At 49.3% G+C, this 27,818-nt stretch overlaps 1 protein-coding gene across 45 annotated transcripts in view; it reads right to left on the bottom strand.

Moving 5' to 3' along the window:
* Positions 1-286: 286 nt before the first annotated feature.
* The window catches only part of TACC2 (transforming acidic coiled-coil containing protein 2), a 230,425-nt gene continuing 202,893 nt past the window's right edge, over positions 287-27,818 (bottom strand). For 9 of the 45 annotated variants that reach the window (XM_060404562.1, XM_027960621.2, XM_027960623.2 and 6 more), the window contains 10 exons: positions 25,292-25,353; positions 24,138-24,253; positions 22,582-22,753; positions 13,191-13,334; positions 12,653-12,729; positions 11,192-11,235; positions 5,030-5,190; positions 4,705-4,811; positions 3,927-4,047; positions 287-845 (listed from right to left, as the gene is read on the bottom strand). In XM_060404562.1, the coding sequence (XP_060260545.1) occupies positions 780-845; positions 3,927-4,047; positions 4,705-4,811; positions 5,030-5,190; positions 11,192-11,235; positions 12,653-12,729; positions 13,191-13,334; positions 22,582-22,753; positions 24,138-24,253; positions 25,292-25,353 (1,070 nt within the window). In that variant the 3' untranslated portion in view covers positions 287-779. Of the gene's footprint in view, positions 4,048-4,704; positions 4,812-5,029; positions 5,191-11,191; positions 11,236-12,652; positions 12,730-13,190; positions 13,335-20,190; positions 20,281-21,170; positions 21,312-22,581; positions 22,754-24,137; positions 24,254-25,291; positions 25,354-27,818 lie in introns of all 45 variants that reach the window. The other 36 variants (XM_060404535.1, XM_060404543.1, XM_060404538.1 and 33 more) reach the window with 10 other exon arrangements.

The following is a 27,818-nucleotide window of genomic DNA, read 5'->3' as shown; positions in this document are numbered from 1 at the left end:
GCCAATAAAGGGAAATAGATTTTGCCCCCTAAAGTCAAAGAGCATTTGTAAAAAAACAAAGTCCAAGCTAATTTAATACACTCACTTAATTATTTTAGTAGCAAGTCAATATTGCTCAATTGCTCCATCTTACAAACTCAGCCAAGATGACAAAGGAAACATTATTTAAATCTGTGGCCAAAAAAGTGAGCCTAGATAAAGAGAGCAAAAGGCTAAATCTGATACGATTTAACAAAGGCGAGAGAAGACCCAACCCTTCCCAGAAAATAAATCATAGCCACACTTATTGCCAAGATCCAAAGAAAAAAAATTTATTTACAATAGAGAATTTTATTTGAAACATGCATTTTTCTTTTTTCTTTTTTTTTTTAAACAAATCAGCAAATGCAGATCAAGTTTACACTCCTTAAGGCAAGAGTCCCTTTGCAAGCTGTACATGATCATATTAAATCCAAAAGCCGCTCACCCTGGAAACTCATGTACAAAGGGCAAGGCCAAGGTCAGCGATTTGTCTTTTATTAGAGAATCAGACAATCTCCCTGATACAGGAACTCTGAGGTCAACTTGCTATGAATTATACTAGGAAAATGCAAACCAATAGCAAGAAATTCTGATCGTCTCCTTAGTACTGCATACAATCAAATCAACTTTATTTAGAAAGGAAATACAGTAGTGCATACGAAAAAGTGAAAACAGAGCCTGTCCACATAACCGGAGGGACAGCAGTGTGCGACGGTCATATTGCACGCAACGGTCGAGTCCAAACATTTGGTTCAGAGTTAGCTTTTCCCCATTTTGGCAATCAGTTCATCACAAATCTTGGTGAGTTCTTCGATCTCTTTATTCTGCAAGTGAAGACAAAAAAAGAGGTTGCTGAAATCTCCTGGTTGTTGGAAATCAAGCCAACCAGAATGGTCACTGGGCTTTATAGTGTCATCCGGGCTGACTGGTCCCCCTGAGGATATCTAAAGCAGCAAAAGAAATGACCTGGAGCCAAGTAACCTGTACATCCCAGCTCTAGCTGTGTGACCTTGGGCAAGTTACACAACCTCTCTGAGCCTCGAGTTTCCTTATCTCAAAAGTGTAGATGATCACATCCGTCCCTCTCAGAATTTAGTGAGGTAAGAAATGCCAAGCTTCCTAGCACAGTGGCCAGCACAGAGTATGGCTTAACCAGCATTCATCATCTCTGCTTATTTGTCCCCAAGGCTGCGGGCACAAAAGGGTGGTCTGCGGTGAGCTCTTCGGTGGCTCTTTTTGAGAAATGCCACCAGAGGGGTTAAGCAATTCTACTTGGATGGGACCCGTAGCATTATTCAGAGGATGCCAAGTGAGGCGGTGCTGTGGATACAGGGCGTGCGGAGAGGGGTGAGGGCAGACACAGGACATCTGCAGGGGCTTCTCGGGCCACACCTTGCCCATCCTCTGAAGCCCCCTCAAGAGGAGCCAACCATGTGTTCATCTCACAGCAGAGATCTTCAACACTGTCCATTCTCCAGCAACAGGCATCCAACGGGGTGGGACCTCCATCCGGGCGGTGGTGGTTTTGCTCTCAGATGGACTAAATGCCATGCCTGATGCCCATCTGGCTCAGCAGCCAGTCTTGGCGGGTCCTCTCCAACGGGGCGAGACCTTTCTGTATCCCTGGAACATGGTGCAGCCAGCTTTCCCTTGAGGTCCCCGTGGAAGGCGAGTCTTAAGTCACAAGGCTGTGCTCTGAGGCTGCACTGAGGCCCTTCTCTAGAAAGCTCCGGGCCTCCTAAGACACGGTCCAGCCGGGAGCCACGTGCCCTGGGTACCCGGGCTGGGCTCCAGGTGCCACTCATCGCTGAGCCGGTGCTCCAGAGGAATCCGGCCTCCTTAGCAGGGGACGTTCAGTCCTGCCTGCAGCTGCAGATTCAGTCCTGCCTCCAGTCCCCACGGAGAGACAGCTCCGCCAGGAATACACCTCGGCCCACCTCCCGCCTAAAGTCCTGTGCTCTCGGAAGCACTGAAATGCCTGTTGGGGGATGGATTCTGCATGAGACACAGGACAAGCCACTAATCCTGGAATTCCTGTTATCACCGCTCAGGCTGCTCGCAGTGATATTTCATGTTACTGGAGCACTTTTAGCACATGCTGGTCAGCGTGCAAACCCAGAGCAGGTCCTGGATTGCGCTCCCTTCTCATCGTAATCTCTTAATGGAAGCCATTATTATACCCCTACTTTTCAGTGAGGAGACTGAGGCTCAGAGACGGTAAGCGTTTATGCATAAGGTCACACAGTTGGTCAGACACAGCAAACCTGAAACACGAATTCCAGTCGGCCTGGTTCCTAACATCTTGGCTATTTCACGTGTTAGGCACAACGCCTAGTGACTGATGACGCAGGGGCACGAGCAGACCCACTAGCTGTGGGTTTTTGGAGGTTCTCCAAGCTCTATCCTGGCGCCGTCAGCCACCAGCCAGGAACCTACCCTATCACGGAGCTCAGCTCACCAGGCAGAAGTCCCAGGTCCTTTATCAAGTCTCAGCTGGGCGAAACGCCCAATGCCTTCACCTAAGAGATGCCTGGGCTGAGGGATAGGGGGAATAAGGTTTCTGAATCTCTTGAAAACAGAGACCACCCCCTCCATATCACTTGGAGCCCTTTAGGGAAGAACTCATGTGGTTGACCCACTCCTCCTGAGTTTTAGTTTAAGATAAAATTATGTTTGCGGATACATTTTCTTTTTTTCTGTTATCCAAATCAGTGCAGAGCTTACTTGCTTTCTTCCTTGTCTTCTAGTTTGCCAGAAAACCTAACATCCGTCATCTTCACTTTGCAACTATAATCATCTGAACAGGCCAGGTGCCTTTAAAGCATCTCTCCTGACTCTGGTTTTAGCTCTATTGTTCTAGCTAATATCCTGATGTGATTTAAATACCATCATACCCTGATGGAAATAGGAGGGAACAACTTCACACCTTCAAGATCTTCCGGTTTAGTCCCCCAGCATTACAAACCTAGGTGAAGTGCCGGGCCTGCCAAGGGGCAGGATGGACAGCAGGGAGGTGTGGGGACCTGAATCTCCTGAGTTCCGAGCTCTTTCCCTGAGGCTGTGTAGGGGATGTGAGAGGTGGTATCCACCCACTGCAGAGGTTAGTACTGCTTGGCCCAGCACCCCTGGGGCCCAGCCAGCCACCCTGGAAGCCAGCTGGGTGCTTCGAGAGGAGCAGAAGCCATTTGGGAGACTGGACTCCTGATACTACCTGCCTTTAAAGTACCCCCACCAATGCCCATCAAGACCCCAGTGCATGAGAAGTGCTGTTATCCCAGGCCACCAGGCCCTCGATGATCATCCTGGGGCTCAGCAAATCAACCAGAATCGGGGGTGCATGTCTGGAAATCCAGGGAGGGAATCTGACTAGCGCACACTCACTCAGAATCAGCCTCACGGCTCTCCTGGGTGGAAGAGGCTTTTCTGTAGGACACCCAGGGAGTTGGTGTGTAAGGTGACCCAAGCCCTTGACTTGGACATCAGGAAATCTGGGCGTAAGCTGAGAATCCTCAGGAGTATCCCCCTCTAATCCTCGGGAGTAGGAGGACACCTGGGGGCCCTTCTGACCCTGGCACTGCCCATGTTCCGCAGATGTCTCTGCCCAGGGCGTTGCCTGGTGGGCACCATCCTGCTCGCTAGGTGCAGGGGTTAAAGCACGATGCCTGGCACACTGTAGCTGCTGAGCAAACATCTGACAAATGAATGAATGTTGAAAAGGAACGGAAAATGACAGTTCCAGGGAAGGCAGAAAGGGAGCCAGTCTCAGGGCTGGGTTAACCTAGAGGGAGGGCAAGGCCACGCCCACGAAGCATGACCCTGCCCCAGGAATGCCTGACAAGTGGCCCAGCGTGAGAAGCCCAGCCTCCGTGTGTCTGAGTCTCTGGCCAGCTCCGCCCGCCTGTTACCTTCTGCTCCAGCGTTCTCTCCAGAGCGTCCACTCGCAGTTGCTCCTTCCGTAGGCTGGCCTGGTAGGCAGCCTGTTCCTGCTGGGCCTTGCCCCGGACTTGGGCGATCTCGGCGTTGGCCCTGCAGGAGCAGGTTGGGGATGGGGTTCAGAGATGATCACTCTTCCCTGGAGACGCCTCCCACCCTCTTCCTCCCCAGTCCGGGCAAGTGTGCTTGCTCAGTCGCTTCATCCGTGTTTGACTCTGCGACCCCATGGACTGTAGCCCCCAGGGTCCTCTGTCCATGGGATTCTCCGGGCAAGAATACTGGAGTGCGTGGCCATGCCCTCCTCCAGGGGATCTTCCTGACCCAGGGATCGAACTTGTGTCTCCTATGTCTCCTGCATTGGCAGGTGGGTTCTTTATCACTAGCGCCACCTAGGAAGCCCTTCAAATCTGGGCAGGGGGAACCAACCATCTGGCTCCAGCTCCCTCCAATAGGGCCCTGAGCACAGGAGCCCATGAGAATCCCTGTCCCTGTGATGCCGAGGTACTTCCAGTGGGTACCCTGGAAATTGCAACACGCATCCCTCACTTATCAAGATGGACACTGATGGAGAGTGTGTTATCCTAAACTGAACTGAAAAATGCAGCTGGATAATCCACTCAGCTGTGGGATTGGGATTGGGAATTATCCATTATCCCAAGGCGATGGCAGGGGTGCCAGGGAGCTCCCAGACAGCCTCGGCCAGGGCTGGCTACTGAGGGGCCCTTGGGAGCAGATTCCGGGCGGCCTTACCTGTCCAGCTTCTCCTCCGCATGGACCTTCAGCGCCTGGTACCTCTGTTCCTCCTTCTTTACTCGTGACAGGTACTCTTGTGCACACTTCTTCAGCACCTCTTCATTCTGACAACGATAGAGCACGGGGGTCAAGCCCACAGAAGAAAACCCAAGGAGGGCTGGGGACCCCGAGGGCTACGGATGTGAGTGTAACCCCTGACCGCCGCATCCTACCCCCCAACCGGCGAGGATGGCCTTCCAGAGCGCCCCCACGATCCTCCCAACCCGCGCCTCCTCCCCTACCACGCGGGTCTCGCCCTCCCTCCCCGCGAACGCCAGCACACCTTGCGGAAGCCCTCCAAGACCTCCTTCATCTTCTCGTATCTCCTGAAGAGATCGGCCAGGGATTTCTCCACCGAGTTCAGGTCGGCCAGGGCCTGCTCCTTCTCCAGGACCAGCTGCTGGACGGTCTGGTGGGAGACCGACTTCTCCCTCTGTTCATCCTCTGGTGGGAGACACAAGGAGCACAACGATGGAGCCCACAGCTTCTGGACTTGGTCTCGGGGGCCAGCAGAGGCGTCGGGTGCAGCTCAAGTCTGATCTGTGGGCCACCTAGGACCTCAGCTTTCGGTTGACACAGACCCACTCCCTCGAGCCCGCCCAGACTCCGCCTCTAAAGGAACAAAATTCACGGCTCCATCATCCCAGACCTGGGCCTATGCCACATTAGATGGGATGGAAATGAACCAGTATCCTTTAACCTGATCACTGCAGCCCCTTAAACTACCTTGGAGACCCTGCTGATTCTATTTGGTTGTTGATATCATAAGGACCAATCCATAAGGTAAAAAAGAAAACATCACTCCTGAATTTGGTGTTGAGCCAGAATAAAATGTGCTGTAGATGGAGCTGTGAGGGAAGGAACACCCCTTCTTAAGCATGATGAAGCTAAAGAGATGGGCACTGGAAAAGAAAAAGGCTTCTTCATCCTTAAAACATCCCATTAACCCGAAGCCCACATAACCGTGGCCCTGAAATCCTGTTCTACAAAAACGGCCATTTCTTTTGATACGGCGAGTGTCTTCTTTAATTCCCAGGAAAATTGAGCTATTTCTGTTGGAGTGACTTTCTTAGTGTTGCACAAAACAATTAAATTCTGGCCCCGCCTGGAGTGGCTGATCCTGGTGGCATGCTCTGTATACCAGTCTGTCATTGGTCTGCGTAGGGAAGGAGCCGCTTGCTCTGATCGGTCTGGAACTTTGCTGGCAGCAGAGAGTCCGTGGAGGGGAGCACTCCTGCTTGGAGCTCCTGTCCGTTCTCAGGTCACCTGGGGGGGGGGGGCGGCGCCTGGGCCAGAGGATGGACAGCAGCTGTCATCGATGACAGCGCCACAGCAGAGCAGCGGCCTGTGTGTACTGGGCTCCTGCACGTGTCAGGCACTGGGCTGACCATCCTCTTGACTCAGTGCCCTTCAGCCAGCAGTTGGTCTGGGCTTTAAGTAGTTCAAACCGGGTCAACCCTCCTCCCAGGGACCCCTCTTTGCACTGGAATAAACCCCCACCCCACATGCTCTCTGCTCTCAGCACTGCTGCAACTCTGCTGGGAAAGCTGACCTGGAGCCCCCCGTGGCCCCACCTCGCTCAGAGACACCTTTCCTGAACCCACGTGGGAAACGCCTCATCTCCATGCCCAGCATGGGCCTCCCTGGTGGCTCCGTGATAAAAGAATCTGCCTGCCAATGCAGGAGCCGCAGGTTTGATCCCTGGGTCAGGAAGATCCCCTGGAGTGGGAAATGGCAACTCACACCAGTATTCTTTTCTGCTAAATCCCATGGACAGAGGAGCCTGGCAGATTACATACAGTCCATAGAGTCGCAAAAGAGTGAGGCACGACCGAGCGACTGAGCAACCGAGCACCCAGCACCATGTCTGGCAGTGACCACTCCTTATCGTTATACCAGACGTGTGGGTGTGCATGTGTTTGTATAAAGAATGCACACTCCACGAGGGCAGGGTCCTGTGAGTCTGTTCTGTCCACGGCTCTGTCGCAGGCCCAGAACAGGGCGTGACTCACAGGACGTAGCAACACACGCCTGTTGTCACGCAGTGAATGAATGAGCAGGGCAGCCCTAAGGCTGAACTCCAATCTCCCGCATAGGAGAAGCTGAGTACTTGTTCACTGAGGATGCAGCAGAGCCAGAACCAGACCCAAGGCTGTGCTCGCAGCTGCGTCTCTACGTGAGCCTCTTACTAACGCAACTGGAAGGATCAGTTCAGTTCAGTTCAGTCGCTCAGTCATGTCCAAATCTTTGAGACCCCATGGACCATAGCATGCCAGGCCTCCCTGTCCATCACCAACTCCCAGAGTCTACTCAAACTCATCTCCATTGAGTCGGTGATGCCATCCAACCATCTCATCCTCTGTCACCCCCTTCTCCTGCCCTCAATCTTTCCCAGCACCAGGGTCTTTTCAAATGAGTCAGCTCTTCACATCAGGTGGCCAAGTACTGGAGTTTCAGCTTCAACATCAGTCCTTCCAATGGAAGGAAGGAGCCCCCTTAAAAGTGGGGAGATGTTGCTTTGGGTTCTTTCCCCTTAGATTCTCGATAGAGGGGCACCTTTCTGTATCCCGACGTTGGGTGTTTTCCTGCCTGTGTGTGGACAGGAGTAAAGAGCATAGAACAGGGACCACATTGGGGTTTCGGCTCCAGCCCTGACCGTAAACTTGCTCAAAGTCCTCATTTGAGGTCCCAGGGCCTCAGCTCCAAAATGAGGGGCTTCACACATGTGAGCGTGCACCCTGATCGGCTGGGAGCTTGTTGAAACGCAGGAGAATGAGCCCAGCCAGGGGAATCTGAGTCAGTCATTCTGCAGTGGGATCTGTGCGTGTGACAAGGTCCCCAGCAATGCTGAGACGGCCGGTACAGGGACCACGTCTGGAGAACCATAGGCCGGGACGACACCTGATGTCCTGCCTCTCAGAGTTGCTCCTCCCAGGGCAGAGGTGAAGAACCAGGAGCGAGTCTGACAGCCCACGTCCCAGTTCTAGCTCTGATAATTCCTGGCAGTGTGACCTTGGGCCAAGTTTTTCAGCTCTGTCCTCCACATCTGAAAACACGGGATGAGAGGATATATCTATGGCATTTGGGGAAGATTAAATATAAAGCCCTCAACATATAGTAAGAACTCAGGATCAGTGATCTGTTATCAACAGCATCACTATCTCCCTGAACTGCTATGATGTCAAGTTGTAGGGACCCACGAAGAGGGAGCTTTTGAACATATAGTGAGACGAGACCCACCAACAATCTGCCTGCTACGTCTAGACTCCTAAAAGAAAGGGCACTTCAAAGCTCCACCAGTAACCAAATGCTTGTTTTTGTTCTTTGAATTTTAGCTGCTTCCTTAGTTCTCAGCAAGCTGTATAATACACATTCTGGGCTGGTTTCAGGCCATATATACATTTCACTTGGCTTGGTAAAGGAGTCATTTATCAAACAGAATCCATCTGATTTCCTGGATCTGAGATTAGACTGCCTCAGGCTTCCTTTCCTCCTCCACACCCCCCCCCCACCCCACCCCTCACCATAATCCTTGTAAAAATAGAATTTCCCTGTTCCCAGGAGACCAAAAAGGAGAGAATGCTTCACACATCTTTTTTTTTTTTTGTAAATGACAAATGCTTCTAGGTTCTTCAAATCAGGAAATCAGCTCAAAACCCAAGATGTTCTAGACAACACAGGAAAACAATGGCCCTGGAGACTTTATTGGCTTTTTCAGGCAAAACACTATAAAACCCTGTGGGAAATGCAGCCAAAACACTAAAGCAAAAGTAACAAAAATAGAAAAACCAACAAATGAGGGTTGCAATGGGTGGGTGTCAAATTAGATGAAAAAGCATTTACTTACCAGGCTTGCCTGTTTGTTTTGCAAGCAAAGGGCAAGAAGCAACAGAAAATGGAAGCAAAACAGATAATCAGGGCAGTTGTTAGGAAAGCAGGGAGGAAAAAAAAAAAAATCAATTGCAACAACCCAGAATGCAGAAAGCACAGAAATCCCTTTTCGTCCTAAATTCTGAACAGTCGATATTTGAACTTAATGAAATAGTCTCTTTAGTATCATATGATGAGAATGAACAGTGATGGCAGGACAGATGTTACACTGACATAGAGCATTTATAAAGGTTAAATGGAAGCCAGAGAGCCAGGCGGAAACCAGGAAAGGCTAGTGGAGGTGGAGTGGAAGCTGGTTTTAACCTCAGAATGCTGGTACATTTATTCTGGGCCCTGAACTGCCCAGCTCTCTGAGTTTGCCCTTCCATGGGGAAGGCTGGGTGGGTGAGTGGGAACGAGAAGAGAGAGACAGGATCCAGATAGGAAACATGGCTGGGTTTCCTGCTCAGAAAGAAGGCAGGTCCCGCCCACGGCTACAGTGAGTCCCAGCCGCGCTGCAGCCCGTGTCCTCAGCAAGGGGAGGACAGGGGCCCCAGTCGGCGACCCGCTGTAATGACTAGGGATGACACGCACAGACGGGCCACCGTGCTCCGATGAGACCCGCTCTGGAAACATGGATGATGAAGAGGGCAGTGAGTGGCAATGGGGATACATAAAGGGGCGCCTTAAAGAGTGACAAAGCTGCTTCCAGTGGGGATGTTGGGGGCTGGCAGGGCCACCGGAGAGTGCTCAAGCACCCCCAAATAGGAAATCGCTCAAAGCAGGTGAACTTAGAGCTCTGGAAGAGGTGGACCCTCAGGTCAAACACGACAGGTCTCTTGGGAGGGGAGATTGGGTGTGTGTGGCCTTAATCCCTGGAGTCAGGGTTCCACACGCTCCTCAGATGGTCTAGAACTGAAAACACTGTTCTAACGACTGTCACCTGCAGACACACAGCAAAAGCATCAGAGGGGAATAAGCTTTCTGTCCCCACTTACGGTGACCACGTAAGGACAGGCCACTTACGTCAACTAGAGATTCTGAGTCTTATCAGTTTTCAAGAGGGAAATGTCGGCTTCTATCAAACTGCCAGTCGAGCAAGTAAGTTAGGTTGCTGTGGACAGCCTGCTGTCAGAGCAAAGGCTCACGTTCTCTCCAACACTGGCCTAACCGTCATCGTCAAGAATAAAAATAAAAATGTACGACTCCAAGGTGTGGAAGGATGTTTCTAGATGAGCCAGGTAAATCTGAGTGATGCTTTCACGTCCCGACTCCAGGAGGTGGAAAGGTCTCATTCAGCTCACTAAACAGTGTATATTGCAAGATATAAATGCTTCCTTCTGAACACTTTTAGCAGCACTTTCAGTTCCAAGAATTTTTTTTTTTAATCTCATCCATATGTATCCATAAATTTTTATGCCCATTTAACAAAGAGGTTTCATTTAATAGAAAGCATACACCATGAGGCTGATCCTTAAAAAAGATCCCAGTGGGCTTTCCCCTGAGCTCTAGAAATGGCCTTTATTATAATAAACCAAAATGAAAGCTTTTTTGAAAGGAAAGCACTCAATAGGCAGCTTCTTCAGTGTTCCCAAGGTTCCTGTCATGCTTATCTTGGGACAAAAGCTAGAGGTATGGTATGGCTCATATGATATGAGAAGTCATCAGCTGAAACAAGCATCAAGTTGGGACATAGAAACTGTGGTCTGCAGTGAGCACATGTCCTTAGGAGTGAAAAAAAAAAAAATTTAAATCCAGTATCATGGGCCTAAGCAAATGAACAAATAAGCAAAAATTCCACACCTGACCCCCAGAGTCTTAACAGCATTTCTGAATAGTGATCATCAGTGAAAAATCTTGGGCTTGGCACTTCTGCAAGGTCTTTTCTCGACTAGTCTTTAAAAGCAGAAGAGCCAGTTACTAAAGTCTGGCTGTGGGGAGTTACTAAGAGGTCTGGTTACTTGAGGCCTTCTTTCATTGCAGGCCAAAGTAATCTGTCACTACTGGCTGCCAGGGATGCTGTGTTAAGACAGTTTCTGAGGCAGTATCCAACCTCAGGAAGAAAGAGCAGTGATCAGTTAATAGGGGCAGGCAGCTGGGCTGTCACATGTTCTAATATTCCTTGTCCTGGACCCTATGTAAAGGCCAGTGGGTTTTTTTTTTTTTTACTTGCATCTAATCTACATCAGGGTTTAGCGATTTGATGTTAGAGATCTAATTCTCTCTCATGAGCAAAAAAGCCTCCAAACATCTTAGGAACTAATCCCAATTTTTGATTAGGGTTGGGCCCCCATGAGGTGGACTATCCTGGCTGGGTCAAGTGGTGACCATCGAGGTGATGGCCATGGGTCCCCACTGCATACTAAGGGACATGCGGGCGGGCGTTTCCAGGAGGTCCCCAGACTCACCGCCTGCAGCAGAGCCTCGTTCTGGGAGGCTCTGGTCCCTCCCTCGAGGGCTTCATGTGCTAAGAGGAACCTGAGAGGAACACACTCTGGGTCTCTAGCTTCAAAGCCCTCCCCACAGTTCAGAAACCTCAGGGCGGGCCTGAGCCCCTGCCAGTGAAGACACTCACCTATCATCTGGGCAATGGTCTTCTCATACTCGGCCACGATTTTCCTGTAAGAGAAGTGGAAACAGGTTGGTATTAGGCCCACACAATGGTTTTTACTTTCACGCGGGTGCCCATGTGCAGGACATCAACAGCTTGAGCACTGTCCAAGAGGACAAGTCCTTTGGGTCCCAGGTGGCTCAGAGGTCGTGGGTCCCCTCCAACCTCAGCCCTCTCCTTGTACACCCAGGTAGGTTCATGCTCCTAGTGCACGACTCTGAACACATCACTCCCTTGTATAATACAAAACATTCCATGTCTCTCCACTGCTCATTGAGAAAACAATAAGGCTAAAACTTCAGCCTGATAGGCAAAGCCTTCTGTAACCCAGGCCTGATCTTCTTTGTCAACCATCCTGTGCAATGATAGCAAATGATTTCTTATCTGCTCTGAGCTTTCTTATCTTTGTGGCCTTGAACATGGTTGTTCACTTCCCCTCTATCTCCACCTGTCAGAATCTGTTTCTCAAGGTCCAATTCAAATGCTCTCTCCTCCAAGAAGTCTTCCTTGATTTCTCTTTAGAACCCAAGAACATTTTCTTTTTTTAAATTTGGCTTTGGTCAAGTCACTTAACCTCTCTGAGGCTTCAAACGGGGCTGACCATCCCCTTAAGGGCTGTGGGGAGAAACAGATCGTGTGTCTCTAGACAAAAGCACAGAGCTTGGCACACAGTAGGTGCTTCCCATGTGGTAGACATCATACTTCTATGACTATATGTAGAAAATGAAAATAAACCACTCAGGTGAAATTTGGAAGACACCCTAAATGTTTATCCATTGAGACTGGTGAAATTAATTGTATTAGACCTTCATGAGGACTGTCAAACGATTGAACAATAAGATTGAGATGTATAAAAATCTAAGTTATCTTAAGTTAAAAAAGAATGTAGGGTCATGTACACTTCTATACTACACCAAAGAAAAAAGGTTATACTGATACCTTAACACATTTGGGATCAGAAATGCAAAAGTCGAGGAAGGATACCCCTGAAATGGTACACAGCGGTTACCTGGCTGTGGAATCAGAGGCTGAGCGGGAAGGAGATTTGTTTTTCATTGTAGGTATATTTTGTTGTTGTTCAGTCATCAAGTTGTGCCCGGCTCCCTGCGACCCTACAGGCTGCAATGCGCCAGGCTTCTTCAATCATGTCGACTGAGTCGGTGATGCCATCCAACCACCTCAGCCTCTGCTGCCCCTTCGCCTCCGGCCCACAATCTTTCCCAGCATCAAGGTTTTTCCCAATGAGTGCATTATTTAACTCATGCTCATGGTATTTTAATAATAGTAATATACTAAGAATCCTCATGGAATAAAGAGTAACTTCTGTAGAGGACACTGTTCATGGGGCCACACCAGTTCTAGCTGTTATCAAACCACAGGTAAGCATTCCCCAGGTCACCAGGAAGCCCAAGCATCACAACTGACCTCATTTCCATCACTTCCCGCCTGCTTTCTTCATATTTATCTTTCCACTCTGAGACCTCTCTCTCCTTGGTTATGATCTAGTATCAGGGCGAAGAAGAGGAAAGGTTAGTCCCAGATGAGTCCATTCTGATGTGAGCAATTCACAGACCAAGACAAGGAGACATGAACAAACATGGGATTAAAACCTGCTGCACCAAACAACTATTGTCCCGAGAGGATTTCCCCAAGCGTGACAGAAATAAGCCACATGCCAGACTTTCACGGTGCCCTTGGAGCGTAACAAAAACGTGTGTGCTTTTTGTTGTTGTTATAAATCAAACAAGGCCAACAAAGGCTTATTAAACAATAATGCCCAAGATCAAAACCCATGGTTTGCTACCTATCTCTGCCAGCAGTGGTCAGAGGAGGTCTGTGTCCAGAGATGCTGACTTTGTGGGCCATGGGGACGTATGTTTATTTACAAGCAGCAGAATGGGAGCTTTTTGCAGGCACCCAGAGCTGGCCCTGCCTTCTCGGAGGCACCCACACACCACAGTACCTCTGCCCTGGCGATCTGGAGCGCGGAGTCCAGGTCGGGCTGCTGGAACAGAAGGCCTGCGGGTTTCTCCACCTCGGCCGTCCCGATGCGGGAATACAAGGCTGTTTTGGAGATGGAGACATCCGGTGGGTGAGCAGCTTCTCTCTGTGGAACGGTTTTTAATTTTAAAAAGTGACCATCATGCTTCTGACAAAGAGAACTGCATTCATCCTCTCACGAATGGGTTGGTTGTATGGTTTTGAAACAAAGAACATCGGAAGTATGAGAAAAATGCTAAGACTAATGAATGGGGAAATGCCAGATACAATCTATGGCAGTCTTATCATTTTGCACCTGCATAGCTGACAAAGAGGCTGGTGGCGGAGGCCTCCCCAGCTCCCAGCCCCTGGAGTCAAGCACATCTATCGTCTGTTTATCACTGCTGTTTATCAGACACAGGCATTTAGCCACAGAGAGTATTTACCAAGGCCACCTTCCAGCAGGCACCACTTCCAAAATAAAAGCCTGATGGCGAACAATGCAGAATTCTACTCTACGTTTGCCTCGTTTTGAATAACCACAGATCTGATGGTTTTGTGAGACTGTCCACATTTCAGTTTAGGGGGCATTGGTTAGCTCTCTTTGAAAGTATAAAAGTCATACAAAGTTTTAAGACCTACTGTAGACGTCAAGCAATGTCACCTTCAGTGAATGAGTTTCTGGATGCCAAAAGGTAAGCATTACCTTGGAGTTCAATGGTATCAATGGGAAAATAGAAAACTGGATTACTGACAATATTCATGTGCGTGAATGTGTGCGAATAAGACCCTCAACAAGCACTGTGATTCCCCACCGCCCACAACTGACACTGGACAGTCACCAGGGAGGAGAGGTCTACACTGACTATTCTTCCTTTTGCACAAACGCTCAGCCGTTTCCAACACACTTGAAATGCAATGTTAGGAACATCACCAACCAGCGCAGCAGGGTTGTCAGGCTAGCTCTACTGCAAAGAAACGCCAAACCAATCACACTCTCAGTCCCATTCATTAACCTCCTGGCCCGTCGTGGTTGCCAAGGCAAACCTCCACCCTGGTTACTAGTGTCTGATTCGATGCAAAGCAATGGTGGTCCAATGGGAGGAGGGCAACTGCTTCTTCCTTGGGAAACGTGTACAAGAAACGGAGTCATGAACAGAACAGTGATGTAGAAGAAAGAAATGTGGGGATGGAACAGGGAGGACTTATCATGTAGGTGGAAGCAGAGATTAAAGAACCAATAGTAAGTGGGAAGGGAGTGACCTGAAGGTGCTTGAGCACAATCTCTCTCTTCAATCATGGGAACAGATACGCCTACCCTTCTGTGGCCTCAGAGACAAGGAACCTGAGACAGCTCGGAAAACGTAGGTAGAAGCTTAATGGATAGGACTGGAGGTCACAGGGTTAGGACTAGTTAGTTGTACACATGCACAATGAACTAAGTGGTTTATGCTCTCCTGAAAGCAAGGGTCTGCTATGTGGCTGTCACACCCCAGCCTGATCTTGAGTATCTGGGTTAATTCTCACGTGCAGTCAGAACAACTGCTGCTCAGAGGGGAGAACACAGTTTTGTCCAACCAGACATTAGGGATGCCCACCCATCAAATGGAATGCCAGGATCCTTCAGCCTCAGGTCCTAAAGGTACTCTGTGGCCGGACATTTGAGCAGAACAGCTAACAGCCAGAGCTAACAGCTCTCGGGAGCAGGCAGACTGACCTCTTAGAAGAAAGAGGGCCACCAACCAGATTGGAGGGCAGAACCTCTCCTGTCTAGGGGTTAATCTGGAATGTCTGCAACATTGTCAACATTCTGCTTGTCAAAAGGGAAACTTCTCAGGAAGTAAATGGAAAATTATAATGGCATCAAGACTCAGTACTTACATTTATCATGAGAGTTCAAAAACATAAAATTCTGAAGAGGATTTAAAAAAAAAATTGTTCCTATCAGTTAAATAAAATAATGTGTTCTTTGAAAAAAAATCAGAATAAAATTTCAAAATGGAAAGAACATCCCGGTACCTCTGATGATGAAAAAAATGAGAATCTAAATAAGATTTGGCCAGATCATTTCCTAGAATGAGATTTAATTCTGACTCCAAATAAACCAGCTCTTTGAAGTAGAAGAGAAAAATGAATGAAAACTAATTTTACTGTACTGGGCAGAAATGAAATAAGATCAATGCAGGAATTAATTATTTTTAAGCCGCCTCACGTCCTTTGTGAAACAAGGACGAGGATGAAAAACAAACAAAAGGATGAGCTTTCTAAGTAAATGCAAATAGTTACTACCGAAACAGTGATTCACCATCTCTGGTCATCCTGGCCACCTGTGTTTTCAATATAGAAATGATGACTTTCAGAGTCCACCTGAATTATCACCCAAGTAGCTGCATGTCAATGAAATTCAAGATACACATCCTGGTTTTCTCTTACAACCAAGGATTGTTTTAAACTGAAATTAATAGCTCTGTCTCTTCCTGATATTTTAAGATCAGACTTAGGTTAAGCTGTATTTCTTTCACATACTCTCCCACTTGCTACTTTAGAGGAGCTAGGAAGCCCCTAGAATAGCAAATTAAAATGTGAAATGGCCGTGACTCAGATCACATGGGACTGTGGAACTGACGTCCATGCCTTCAATCCTCTCCTTCGAACTTTGATCCCTATGGGGACCCCTGGGGCACGGTCACCCCAGTGAGACCTACAGACATGCCTGGGGTCCTTCTAGCCTTGCAGCCAGGGGCTGTGGGCCCTGCCCCTTATCCGGGCTCACAGTCCCCCTCCTGGGCAATCCCCTGTTGCCAGGTTTACGGGAAGCTGCCACATCCGGGACCAAGGCACCGGGAGGCACAGCAGTGAGAGCACGGAGTGGGGCCCAGGAGACGAGATCGGGCCACGGGCCAAGGTCATGGAGCATGGACACAGGCTGGATGCTTGGGGGTGTCTGGGCCACACGGTGCCAGGTCAGGCAGAGAGCAGCCTCACCCTGCTGCTGTGCTACCCAAGTCTGACAACGGGCGGTCTCGAGCTCAGGATGACAAACAAGAGGAAGGGAGTTGATACGTGCCCTTAATCCACTCTCACAGAAGGCACCGCCAGCACCAACTGGCCACTCCATCCCAGTGGGTCAAGATATGGCCTCAGAAAAGAGGGTGGAACAGATTGAGAGAGTAGCTGACATATATTCACTACCATGTATAAAACAGATAGCGAGTGGGAAGCTGTAGAGCACGGCTCAGTGCTCTGACCTAGAGGGGGAGGACGGGGGGCAAGGGGGGAAGGGAGCTCAAGAGGGAGGGAACAGACGAATACTTATGGCTGATTCATGGTGTCGTAGAGCAGACAGCAACACAGCGCTGTAAAGCAGTCATCCTCCAATTAAAACATGGATTAAAAAAGCGTGCATTTAAAATAAATTTAAAAATAAAAATAAATAAAAAATTTAAAAAAATAAAAATAAAAAATATAACATATTCTCCCTTAAAAAAATTATCAAATTTCTGGAGGGAGTGGGGGAAGGCATGGCCTTAACCCTCAACATTAGGCTGCAGGAGATAACCACAAATTCTTGCAACAGGGCAGTAAGCTGAAACCCATGTGCGAGCCCTTTGCTACTGCTCTTCAGATGGTCGCTGTGGGTTTGAGGCATCATGTGTGGGGGCCTGGACACAGCAGGAGAAAGGGACCCTAGGATATCAGGCTGCTCAGCAACCACATAACTGTCCCAGACCTGACTCCTCCTTCTCCTGCTGCAACAGCCAGGTCTCTGCTTTCATCGGCTAGGACACCTACAGGAACCATATACTAGCAGTAATGCCCTTTCCTGCCCAGAGGAGCCTCTTTCTAGGACTTCCTCCGGCCCCAAAGCTTGCCGTTTGTATGATGCCTGTTCCTAAGTTACCCAGATACAGCCTTCTTTCCTTATATAGGGTCTCCCTCTTCCCAAAAGGCCAACAGATTTAGGGACCACAACCAGCGTCTGTTACACATACAAAGGCAATCCATCCCTGAGTCCTGCAGCCCTTGGAAAGCCATGCGGATGGGACTCCAAGGTTCTGTCCATCCTGGTTCAGTGGTAAATTCAGGGCTGCGGCACCGCAGAGCCAGGGACCAGTCAGATCTACCCCCAGGGGGACACCACACTGCCAGAAGCGTGTGGAAGAAAAACAAGCTGGAGTCTTACATCCCAGCCCCTGCATTTCCCTCATTTCTAACCTTTTCTGACTAATGAGGAGGAGGAAACCCCACTGCAGTCCCTGGGAGGCTGGCTTTGCTGACCCTCAAGTCTAAAGGGAAACGCGAGTGAAGCTGCTCCAAGGAGCGACCAGAAATCACCCCTGTCATATTTCACAATGCTTTTCATCCCCTCGGTGTGAGTTTGTTTGTTTTTTTTTTTTCAATCTGAGAGATTTCATTTTGTGTGAGCCACAGTTTAAGATCACACTGCCAAAAAGATGGGGGCTGTTCTCTTGCAGCTGAAATATACGGGCAGCAAAAAGAGCCAATTGGATATACAGCTGCTGTTTTCTCTTCCTATATATCAACAGTTTCCAGTGCACTAAGGGACTATCAAGCCTCTCACGAACAAGAAACCCAGAGGGACCTAATTGGGTTCAGGCAAATGGATCACCCTAGGGCTAATTAACTATAGGAAAGAGCATCTATTTTCCATGGGCCAAGGTCCCTAGATAATAGACTTCTTACAAAAGCGGTACAAGTTCCTACAGTGGAGGAAAATACTCCTCAGACTCCAAGACCCTATGGAATCTTTTAACACGCCCTTCTGGAATATGCAAGGAGGGAGCGGGTGCTGTCTCTCCAAACTACACTCAGGAGATTTCACGTGACAGTATTTTCTAAATCAGAACCAGGACACATGGTCTGAGAACAGGCTGTAACTGCTGGCCATCTCTGAGAAAGCAGGCAAGGGTACCACACAGTTCCAAACACTTCATATTCAATAAGAACTACTTAGAACATGATTCTGCCACACACTTCTGGACAAGAATAAACTGTATTCATAGTGACCAAACTTTAAGCAATTCATTCTGTGTTTAGGCCACTAACCAAGAATATCAAGAAATAAACCTAAGGGGGGAAAATTCCTTACTGCGTAATGTATTCTAAAAATCTCATTTCATGGAAATTTAACACAGATTTAAGGGTTGGCCACAAGAACAAGGACACCAACAATTAGACTTTACATTCGTGTCTCGACTCTGGGTCCAAATGCTCCTGGTATGGACATCCATGGGGAGACATCTCAAGAGATGTATCTGGAAGGGGGGTCCCTGTTTGGCTCCAGGGGGACCGCATGCAGGGGGCCCTCACTCAAGGCAGGAGCAGCGTGAATTCCTGATCCTGTGTCAAGGATGAGAGATGGTCCTGCTGCTACGCGAGCTGTCACTTGAGATGAACGGGCAACAGGCTCCCATCTGGAGATGTAAGCACTAGCTCTCAGAAAGCCAGTGAATCACCATCAGGCTTTGGGCTGGCTCCCAGGCTCCATTTTCCCCCTGTGTAAAACAGGACCTGGGCCTGCTGTATGAGGAGAGATACTGGGAGCGTCTCACTGGGAAACAGAGGCACCAGTGAAGGTCAGCGCCCATTCACTGATTGCAGGCCTACTGTGCGCCACGCATGGTGCCACTCTCTGCACATCACCTACTGTCCTCACAGCAAACTTGCTATTAGCCTCTTGACACAGATGGAGAACCTGAGGCTCACCCACTGGTTCAAGGCCACAGAGTGCACTGGGGCCCAGTTCTTGTCTAACAGCCCAGGTTTTTACTGGGCTGCCACCTGGGGGTTGGGTGTGGGGGAGGGAATGAGGAGGCTTCTCAAACTCCAAGGGCACCCATCAGCCCTGGGAGTGGGCTAAACCTCCGTGGACCACATGCTGTATCGCACGGCAACAGTAACTCATCCCAACTGTTGAGCAAAATGACTCCAAACTTGGAAGCCAGCAAAACAATCTCTACGGGGACTGTCAACATCATATTCTCCTCTAGAGAAAGGCTGGCAAACTATAATGAGAAAGCAAAAGTGTGAGTCGCTCAGTCGTGTAGGACTCTTTCGACCCCATGGACTGTAGCCCACCAAGCTTCTCTGTCCATGGGGATTCTCCAGGCAAGGAGAGTGGAGTAGGTTGCCATTCCCTTCTCCAGGGGATCTTTCAATCCAGACATCAAACCTGGGTCTCCTGCACTGCAGGCAGATTCTTTACCGTCTGAGCCAAACTATAGGGTGTGGGCCTCATGGCCTAATGCCATTTCCTGTAAAAGGTTTTTACCAGGCCCCGCCATAGCCATTCATCCAGTGCTGTCCACTGCTGCTTTGGCAGAGCTCCAGAGTTGAGTAGCTGTCCAGAGATCAGATAGATAACCGCAAAGCCTCAAACATTACGCTCTCTACTTGCAGGAAAGGATAGCTTTTTTGTAATCCTCTTGACCCTGGCCTAAGGGTCATCTGACATGTCAAGAAGGTCTCGTTTTCAGCTATTTACTATTTCACCTATTTATTAGGGTCTAGTCTCAGTATAATCATTAGTATTATTCTATAATAACTGTAGAAAACAGAAAAGCTACAAATTACTTTTCATCAACAGAGAAGCAAATGATTTCTGTAGGAAGAAAAAAGAACTTCAAAGGTTAGGATTTATCTGTCCTGTTTAACTATGAATAGAATTAACCAGTTTTATATCTAACTTTGCAATCTGATTCCAGTTTCCTCCCTCCTCTGACTGTACGTGAGCTTCTCATATTTTCCTCCATTCAACCAGCTTTTCCACCCACCCTGCTTGGTTCCTCCCTGAGTGGACCAGATCTTAAGACATGCACTCGGCGTGTACTTATGCATGAGCTATGCCTTTAGCTTTTTGGAGGTATCCTTTGTCGAACGCCTGCCTGGCCGCGGTTAGCAAAGAAGCTTCTGGACCACACAACATTCTCCAGAGGCAGCACACAGCAGCAGCAAACCGGTACCTTGGTGTCCTGGCGGCTACGGGCAGCCAGGGCGATCTGCCTGGCCAGCTTCAGGGCTTCTATCCGCATGATGGCAAACTCTAACTCCTCCTGCCGGAGGGGTGGGGAATGAGCAGACCGCAGGGAAAATGCAGCAAGACAGGACGCAAATGTTTGTCCACATCCAAGAAACGAATGGGCCACGTGAATGTGTCGTAACAGGTACTCAGGAAAACACACGCACTGGCTTTCTTTCACAATTAACACCTCAGCAGATCATGAAATAGGTGCTTAATTTCTGTTTTTTTGTTTTGTTTTGTTTTCTTAAATCACCCTTTGGAATGTCTGTCAGAAGTATTATGCCATCAAATATGAAATGATTTTTAAAACGGGATCAGAACTTTTAGTGCGCCGTTTCCTTCGATTCTCTTTTGTTCATTTCATGTAAGGTTGGCCAACAATTTCCATGAGTGGATCTGCATCTCTCAAAGGACTATAAGCCATCTCTCTAGGTTTGCTCTGCACGCCCCAGTCTAGGGGAATATCAAATTAAGTGGTCAAATTTAAAGCGCAGGGTAGAGAGAATGGTTTTGGTTCCAGATGCGAGACCTGAGTCCAGATGTTATCTCAATGGGGGTCTGAGATAATCTCATATATATAAACAGCCTGGCTCGCTGGTGAGCTAATACCCTTGGTTCCATCAATAAATCACAGAAAGCTGCTTTTGGGGCTATCAAGATGTCTGAAAAATGACTGTTAGGATCCAATTTCCAAATTGAAATACAAACGGTTTGTTCCATATGGAACGACACGATTTATATCACTCTGGCGTCCCGGGTAGAGAACGCCACATACATCAGTCTTGGAGGGGAAGCGATTCCATCTGGAATATTCACAGCAATGCTCCATGAACTCCTGCCTCGCGGCTTTTGGAGTTCGGAGATTCATTCTCTACTGAGGTTTTTGACAAACTCCCCCAAAGTCACACATGGGCTACAAACCTGAAGTTTTTGAGCAAAGACTGGGGGGTTCTTTTCTGCTAAGTCGGGCTCCAGATAGTCAAGCGCACCACAGAGAGAGGCTGGATGAGCTAGCCTGCTGAGGAGGGCGTCAGCAGAGGCAAAGGAGCCCTCGGGAGCTGTCTGAAGGCCGGCAGAGGAGGACACAGAGGAAAAACAGAGGAGACAGAGTGACAGCTTCTGAGCAAGGACCACCCATCTATTGGCTGAACATTTCTGCCTTAAGGCCAAAGAGAGTATAGGTGCCAATACCTCCCTCTTTACCTGGACGGATGTCCACATGCTGACGACGGGCATCTCAAGACTGGCAGGCCCAACCCCCTCCCCCAAAGCACCGTCTTAGGGTCCTTCCCCACCCCCACACCACCCCCATTCCATAAGCAGTTGCTGGGAGGACAGCTGTCCTTAGTTACTTGAAAACCTCAGCAGGTGGGAGACAAGCTAGCTGACGGGGATTCCAAACGTAACATAACGCATCAGGAAAATACCTTCCAGCGTAAATATCCAAAGTCAGGTTTTGGTAAAAGGTTATTTTCTAAATAATGGAAAGATGCTTTCAAAAGAAAAAGATCAGAAAAGACTTCAAAACCAGAAGCCAACTTGGCAGAAACTTGAATTAAGCACGAGTGCCTCATGATGTCTGTTTGAAAGATGCTCTGAGTCCTGTCTGGACCATGTTTTTGCTCATAATTATCTTTCCAGTGTCCAACAGACAGACACACAGTAGGTGCTAAATTAAGTACTTGATGCACGAGTTAAATGAACGTCTACTTGTCCGGAACAACAAGGTAACATGCCAAGTCAATGGCCTCAAATCCTCTTAGGGACTGCGAGCAGGGAGGTAAAATAAGCAAGAGAAATTTCATCTAGAAGGATGATTCACTTTAGATGTGTGAAGGCTGGGGGCGGGGCCTTGAGCTCAGGTCTGTTTGCTCTGCGAAAGCCCCACAGGGCTGGGGAAGGAAGAGGTGTTAAGTCCTGGCCTACACGCAGAAGGCACTTCCCATCACCAAGGCCCAGGAGAACCAACTGTCTCTCAAAAGGAGAGCGTTTACCTGCTCCACCATTCTCTGCCCTCTGCCAGAGAAGACAGAGAGTAGGATATAGACGGATGACAGCTCCAAAGCCACAGTCCAGCTGGAAGGGGCTGGAGGTGGAAAGTTAATAACCCTGACAGCAAATAACGCACTTAGGTGAGAACTGCAAAACCACCTTGGTGAGGACGGAGAGCCTTCCTCTGATCATTACTGGGTGGGGTGACCTAGGCTAGCTTCCAGCCCCATGCCCGGTACCAGGCAAGTGGTGCTTTAAAGACCTGGGCCGAGCAGTGATGGGAGCCCACTGGTCCTGGGTTCATCCACAGTTCATCTCAGGTCCCTCCGACCCCACTTACAATTTCCATCACTTCCGACGCGGTGCCCAAGGCCATGGCCTCCAGCTCTTTCTGGGAGGACTTCTCTGGCACCTGCAAGTGTGGCTCCTGGTTGGGGGCCAGCCCTCGTGCAACGGGATGTTGGATCTTTGCCCCGGTATTCACAAGGGCTTCAGTCTCCTCGAAACTTGAGCTGAGGAAGCAAAGGGCATCTTTAGAGTCTGCACTGGAAACCCCACCAAAATCAGCCAGGATGCCTCGACTAATATGCCAAGGGATGCTGGACTTTCAGGGTTATATTACCCCCAGGAAAACGGACAGGTCTTAGACAGTCAAGGGGCCTGCTGGCTGAGTGGAGGGTGGTCCAGTCCCACCCTAAGGCCTGCTGACACGGTAGAACCAGAAGTCCAGATGCCATCTAGCTAAGGACACAAAGTGTGAAAGTATTAACTGCTCAGTAGTGTCTGACTCTTTAACCCCAGAGACTGTAGCCCACCAGGTTCCTCTGTCCATGAGTTTCTCCAGGTAAGAATACTAGAGTAGGTTGCCATGCCCTCCTCCAGGGGATCTTCCCAACCCAGGGACTGAACCCAGGTCTGCTGCATTACTGGCGGATTCTTTACTGTCTGAGTCACCAGGGAAGCCCAAGGACACAAGCTCTGGAGTTAAGCAGACCACTAGGCCCCTGGCTGTGCACCTCAGGAGAGATTAGGGGCTGTAACTTAGTGAAGATCGAGGGAGATACTGCCTGCATGGGACGCACGCTGACACCGTGCCGGTCACAAGGTACCATGACTGCTGTTGTAATAAGGTCATCATTTCATTCTCCCCGCCCCGGGCAGATTTTGGAGTAAGTGTAGAAAGTCAAAGCAAGTGCTTTCACTCCTACTCAGTGACCAGGCCAGCAGGGGAGGGCAGGAAGGTCCCAGTCTCAGCATGAAACCCCACCCGCACCCGACCCAGCACCACACAGCTCAGAACCGGACCCTGACAAAGGCTTACATTCCCATCTTATTAACAATCAGCACTTATCAGGCACTTCATTTGTGCCAGGCCTCATGACCGGTGCTCTCCTTACAGCATCTCCGTTCATTCCCCCTGATGACTTTTTGGACAGGGACCCCTAGCCCCGTCCCCACTGGGGGATGCCTGTAAGACTCAGCGCCTCAATTCATCTTCATAAAATCCCTACAAGGTCGATTGTATTCCTTACTCTCAGTTTACACATGAGGGCAGAGCAGCCCAGGAGGGTTCAAGTGACCAGTGAGGACCAGGAGTGGGACTGCAGCTCGGAATGCTCCAGCACGCTACCTCCCCATGGCACGAATCACGGAATCAAGCGGCGTGTGTGCTGGGAGGTGATGAGAGGGGTGCACACGTTCAGTTGGTTAAAGGACCCCAGCTCAGTCCAAAGGGCAGCCAGGGACAAACCCACTGCATCTGCGTCAGAGTGGACGCTGAGATGGAGACGTGGGCTTCATGTGTACAAATGAATCGAGGTCAGGAGAGAAGTGTAGGGGCTCAGAGGCCAGGGACCTGCCTTCCAGGGCATAGCTCTCTCATCACGGCAGTCATACCCTGAACACGGCGTTGGAGACTCGGACATCCGGACGGGGGGAGACTTGACCGGGCTCTCCTGAGACGTGTCGAACATAAGGTACAAGGCCTGCTTCTTCGGGGCATCGTTGTCCTGCTGCAGGGATCAAAGTCACATGTCAGCTCAGCCACCATGGTTTGAATGCGCTACCGAGACGAAAACCAGAGCACACTTCGATGGGGACAGCTAACTGGCCAGGAAGGAGCCTTCCTTTCTCTCCAGCCTCCCCAAAGAGAGGAGAAAGTGGTACTGGCTAGGAGAGAGGAGGCGAGGATGGCAGGAAGGGGAAGGTGGAAAGAGAAAGTGTGACTCCACCCAGAGGGGAACGTTTCCGAGAAGGATTGACTGCGATGGAGTTGGTGTGAGACACGCTCACTGCTGCTCGGCCACTGACTTTAGTGGCCATCCCCTCTGGGTGCACAAGCACGCTGGCCACCCAGGATAAACAGAGGGGTTGGAGAGAGCCCGCCCAGGTGCTGCCCACAGTTGAATGGGGGGACACGGGCGTGACGGACTAGTGTGATCAGCATCACCATCGAGGTTCACTGACTTACAGCAACTGTGGTTTAGAAGCAGCGACCTCACATCTACGAACGATGCAGAGAAAGAAATGGAAGAGCAACAAGTCTGGGATCCTGGGTGTCGCACAAGCGCCACCCCCCACCCCTGGGCATCGCCACGCCCCTGTGGGTGTTGCCCGAAGACAGCACGACGCAAGAGGTCGCGTTCAGGACCAAACACCTGGGGGCAACACATATGAAGCCAGGGAAGACAGCCGCCCATCATAGTGACTCAAAACGAGAAAGGAATGGGGGACAGACTTACTGCTCAAAGGGATCATCTTCAATTACAGAAAGCAGTTAGTCTGAAGAAACCGGACCATGGTATAGCTTAAAAACAACCACTAGCCTTCTGCCTTCTCAAAAGAAACCTCGGACCAGCGCTTTCTCAGCCAGAGGAAGTAGTTCTGCAGGAAGTCTAACAGCATCCCATCGTCTCCTCCCTGAAAATGGCATCTGAAGTGGACTGAGGCAAACCTCAACCCCGTCCCCGACTCCAGCCCCGGGTCACTAAACTGACCCCAAAACAGGGTGGAAAGCAAGTCCCCTGCTGGCTGGAGGCAGAAGAACTCACAGGTAAGGAGGAACCGATTTTCTCCATATATTCGATTTCATAGGAGTTTCTGTAATCCAACTCTGCAAAAGAAACAAAAGGAGAGGTGAGCACCGGAGAGGGAGAAATGAAAACCAAAGATTTGTTTGGCTGGGCAAGGTGGGGCCTGGAACAAGGCTTTAGGCTTTCTGAGAATGTCCACTGACTGAGATTTCCAATACAGTCAAAAGGGGAGGCTCGCCTTAGCTATTTTCAGACAAGTGGTAAACCCCTTACCATAAAGGGGCTTCGGCCACTTGGGAGTCTGAGAGTCCACGGGAATTATATGTCAAGACCAAGCACGGATTTGACTGGGAAAAGATCTGAGCATCCTGCACTGAGTTTTCAGATCAGAGTGTGCGTACCCTCTGGGTGTTGCTTTCTCTGAAAGTCTCAAGTGCAGTTCAGGGAATCTTCCCAAGCCCTGGTGACATTTTGGAACTGGACCCGAGCTGCCCATTTGGTTGATGGAAGCAAGGGGGAAGAGCAGGGCTGTTATAAGAGAAGCTCTGCAAGTCGCTTAGAACATTCCCCCCAATTCTGCCAGTACCAAGGGGCTGGTCTGAATCAAATGTTCAGACACAAAGACTATTAAAGTCCAATTTGGTGGAGTAATGGCCTATTTCAAGTTGACAGGAGACTTTAGGCTACAAGGAAAACTCCAGATACTCTCACTGGAGACTAGAAATCCCATTGCCTGCCTCCTAGGCAGTTACAGGTGGAGACCCAGCTCTGCCACTCCATCCACGTCCCTGTCTGGCGAATGGACTCTGAGCACCTACTAAGTGCCTGACAGTGCAGGGCACGGTGGATACGGTAGTGAACAAGACAGAAGAGGACCCTATCATCGCAAAAACCCCAACCCACAGCTACCCGACGGCTCTTTTCCTCTTAAGAAAAGCAAGACGTGACATGACCCACTCAGAAAGCAAGAGTGTCAATGGCAATCCCTAAAGCCCAATGCCTTAATTTTTTTAAATAAACAGAAATAGCAGCAGTTCTTCTGGTTTAAAGTCCCTCATTCCTATATATTCATAAGCATATTCAACAGAAGGGATCGTTTTTAAATGATCCTTTAAATATGAACTTTAAAATGAGATATATCCAGGACTTCCTGGTGGTCCGGGAGTTAAGACTGCAGGAGGTATGGGTTCGATCCCTGGTCAGGGAACTAAGACCCTGCATGCCGTGAGGCAAGGCCAAAAAAATAATAAATGAAGGATTTCCTCAAAGACTTTCTCAAAACTTGCAAGTGTGTGTGGTTTTGGCTGAATAAACTCCAGTACTTAACCCCGTGGATGACTTTTCAGGAATCTCTGGGATGAAGCAAATGCATCTTTCTGGCAGGCGTGACCTGCTCATGGGAATGGAGATGGTTTTGTGGATTAATGGCCAGAAAGACCTCACACATCCTGAAGGTGCTGACTTGTGCATCCCTGCGGAGGAACACGGACTAAGCCGAATCACATGCTGGGCAGGAGCTCAGTGTCTATAACCGTGCTGTGAACCTGTCCCCGGGGTCTGCCTCGACTGAAGACACAGAAGCGTTCATTTATTAAGACTTACTATCTTCCAAAGGCAGGGGATAGTGAAAGACAGAGTGATTTCTAGGGCCTCTTCTGGAGGATGCCAGCACTCATTTTTATTGTTCTGCTAAAGACTAAGTGGAGAAGATACTACAAAATCAGCTCTTTGCTCCTCCAAGGTATCACTGCTATTGCCAAGGCATGATTTTATCCTAATTGATTTAATAGAAAGCCTCCCACCACCACCCCCAACACACACACACAAACATACTCTACCATGGCACCGAATAACCTGGGGGCCACTGTGGAGATTTTCTGGGCCCTGGGACCCCAGCTTAGCTAGCTCTGGTTACCAGCTCGCCTCAGGGTCCCACCTGGAATCTGTGCTCGTTTTCCTGGCAGCAGATCTGGGTGAGTTTTAGGTTGCTGAGCTCATTTATCTGCCTTCTTTCCTACCTGCCAAGAGCATCTCAGATATATTTTTTTGTTTTCTGGCTGCACCACGTGGTATGTGAGAATCTAACTTTTCCGACCAGGGATCAAACTCACACCCCCCTGCAGTGGAAGCGTTGAGTTTTAACCACTGGACCACCATGGAAGTCCCAGGTTCTCAGATATTTTGAGAAAACATCTTACTGAACTTGCTTTTCAAAATCTCACTCACCTGCCTTAAATTCTAAGCCTCAGAGGGCAGGCTCGGAGAGGGGAGCCACATGCAATTTTAGCCCCTTTTTTACATCATGGCACACACAGCTGGCAGACCAGCAAAGAAAGGTAACAGCAATTATACCAAGCAGCTCAATGTCTTTACATCTAAGAGGCAGCTCACTAAAGCATGTGCTGCTTTGAGCTGAAGAGGCCTGACGTTATTGTTAATGGGTCCCGTCATTCTGAAGGCAATGCACAGTGAGAGGGCTGGACTGCTGTTTTCATGGGACTCTTTGCTGGAGCTTTGCTAGAGGACCAGAAGGAGCCTGAGCAGA

Source organism: Ovis aries, chromosome 22, assembly GCF_016772045.2.
Source record: "Ovis aries strain OAR_USU_Benz2616 breed Rambouillet chromosome 22, ARS-UI_Ramb_v3.0, whole genome shotgun sequence".
NCBI lineage: Eukaryota > Metazoa > Chordata > Mammalia > Artiodactyla > Bovidae > Ovis > Ovis aries.
Note: the sequence above shows the minus strand (reverse complement) of the source record. Positions and strands in the feature narration are given on the sequence as shown.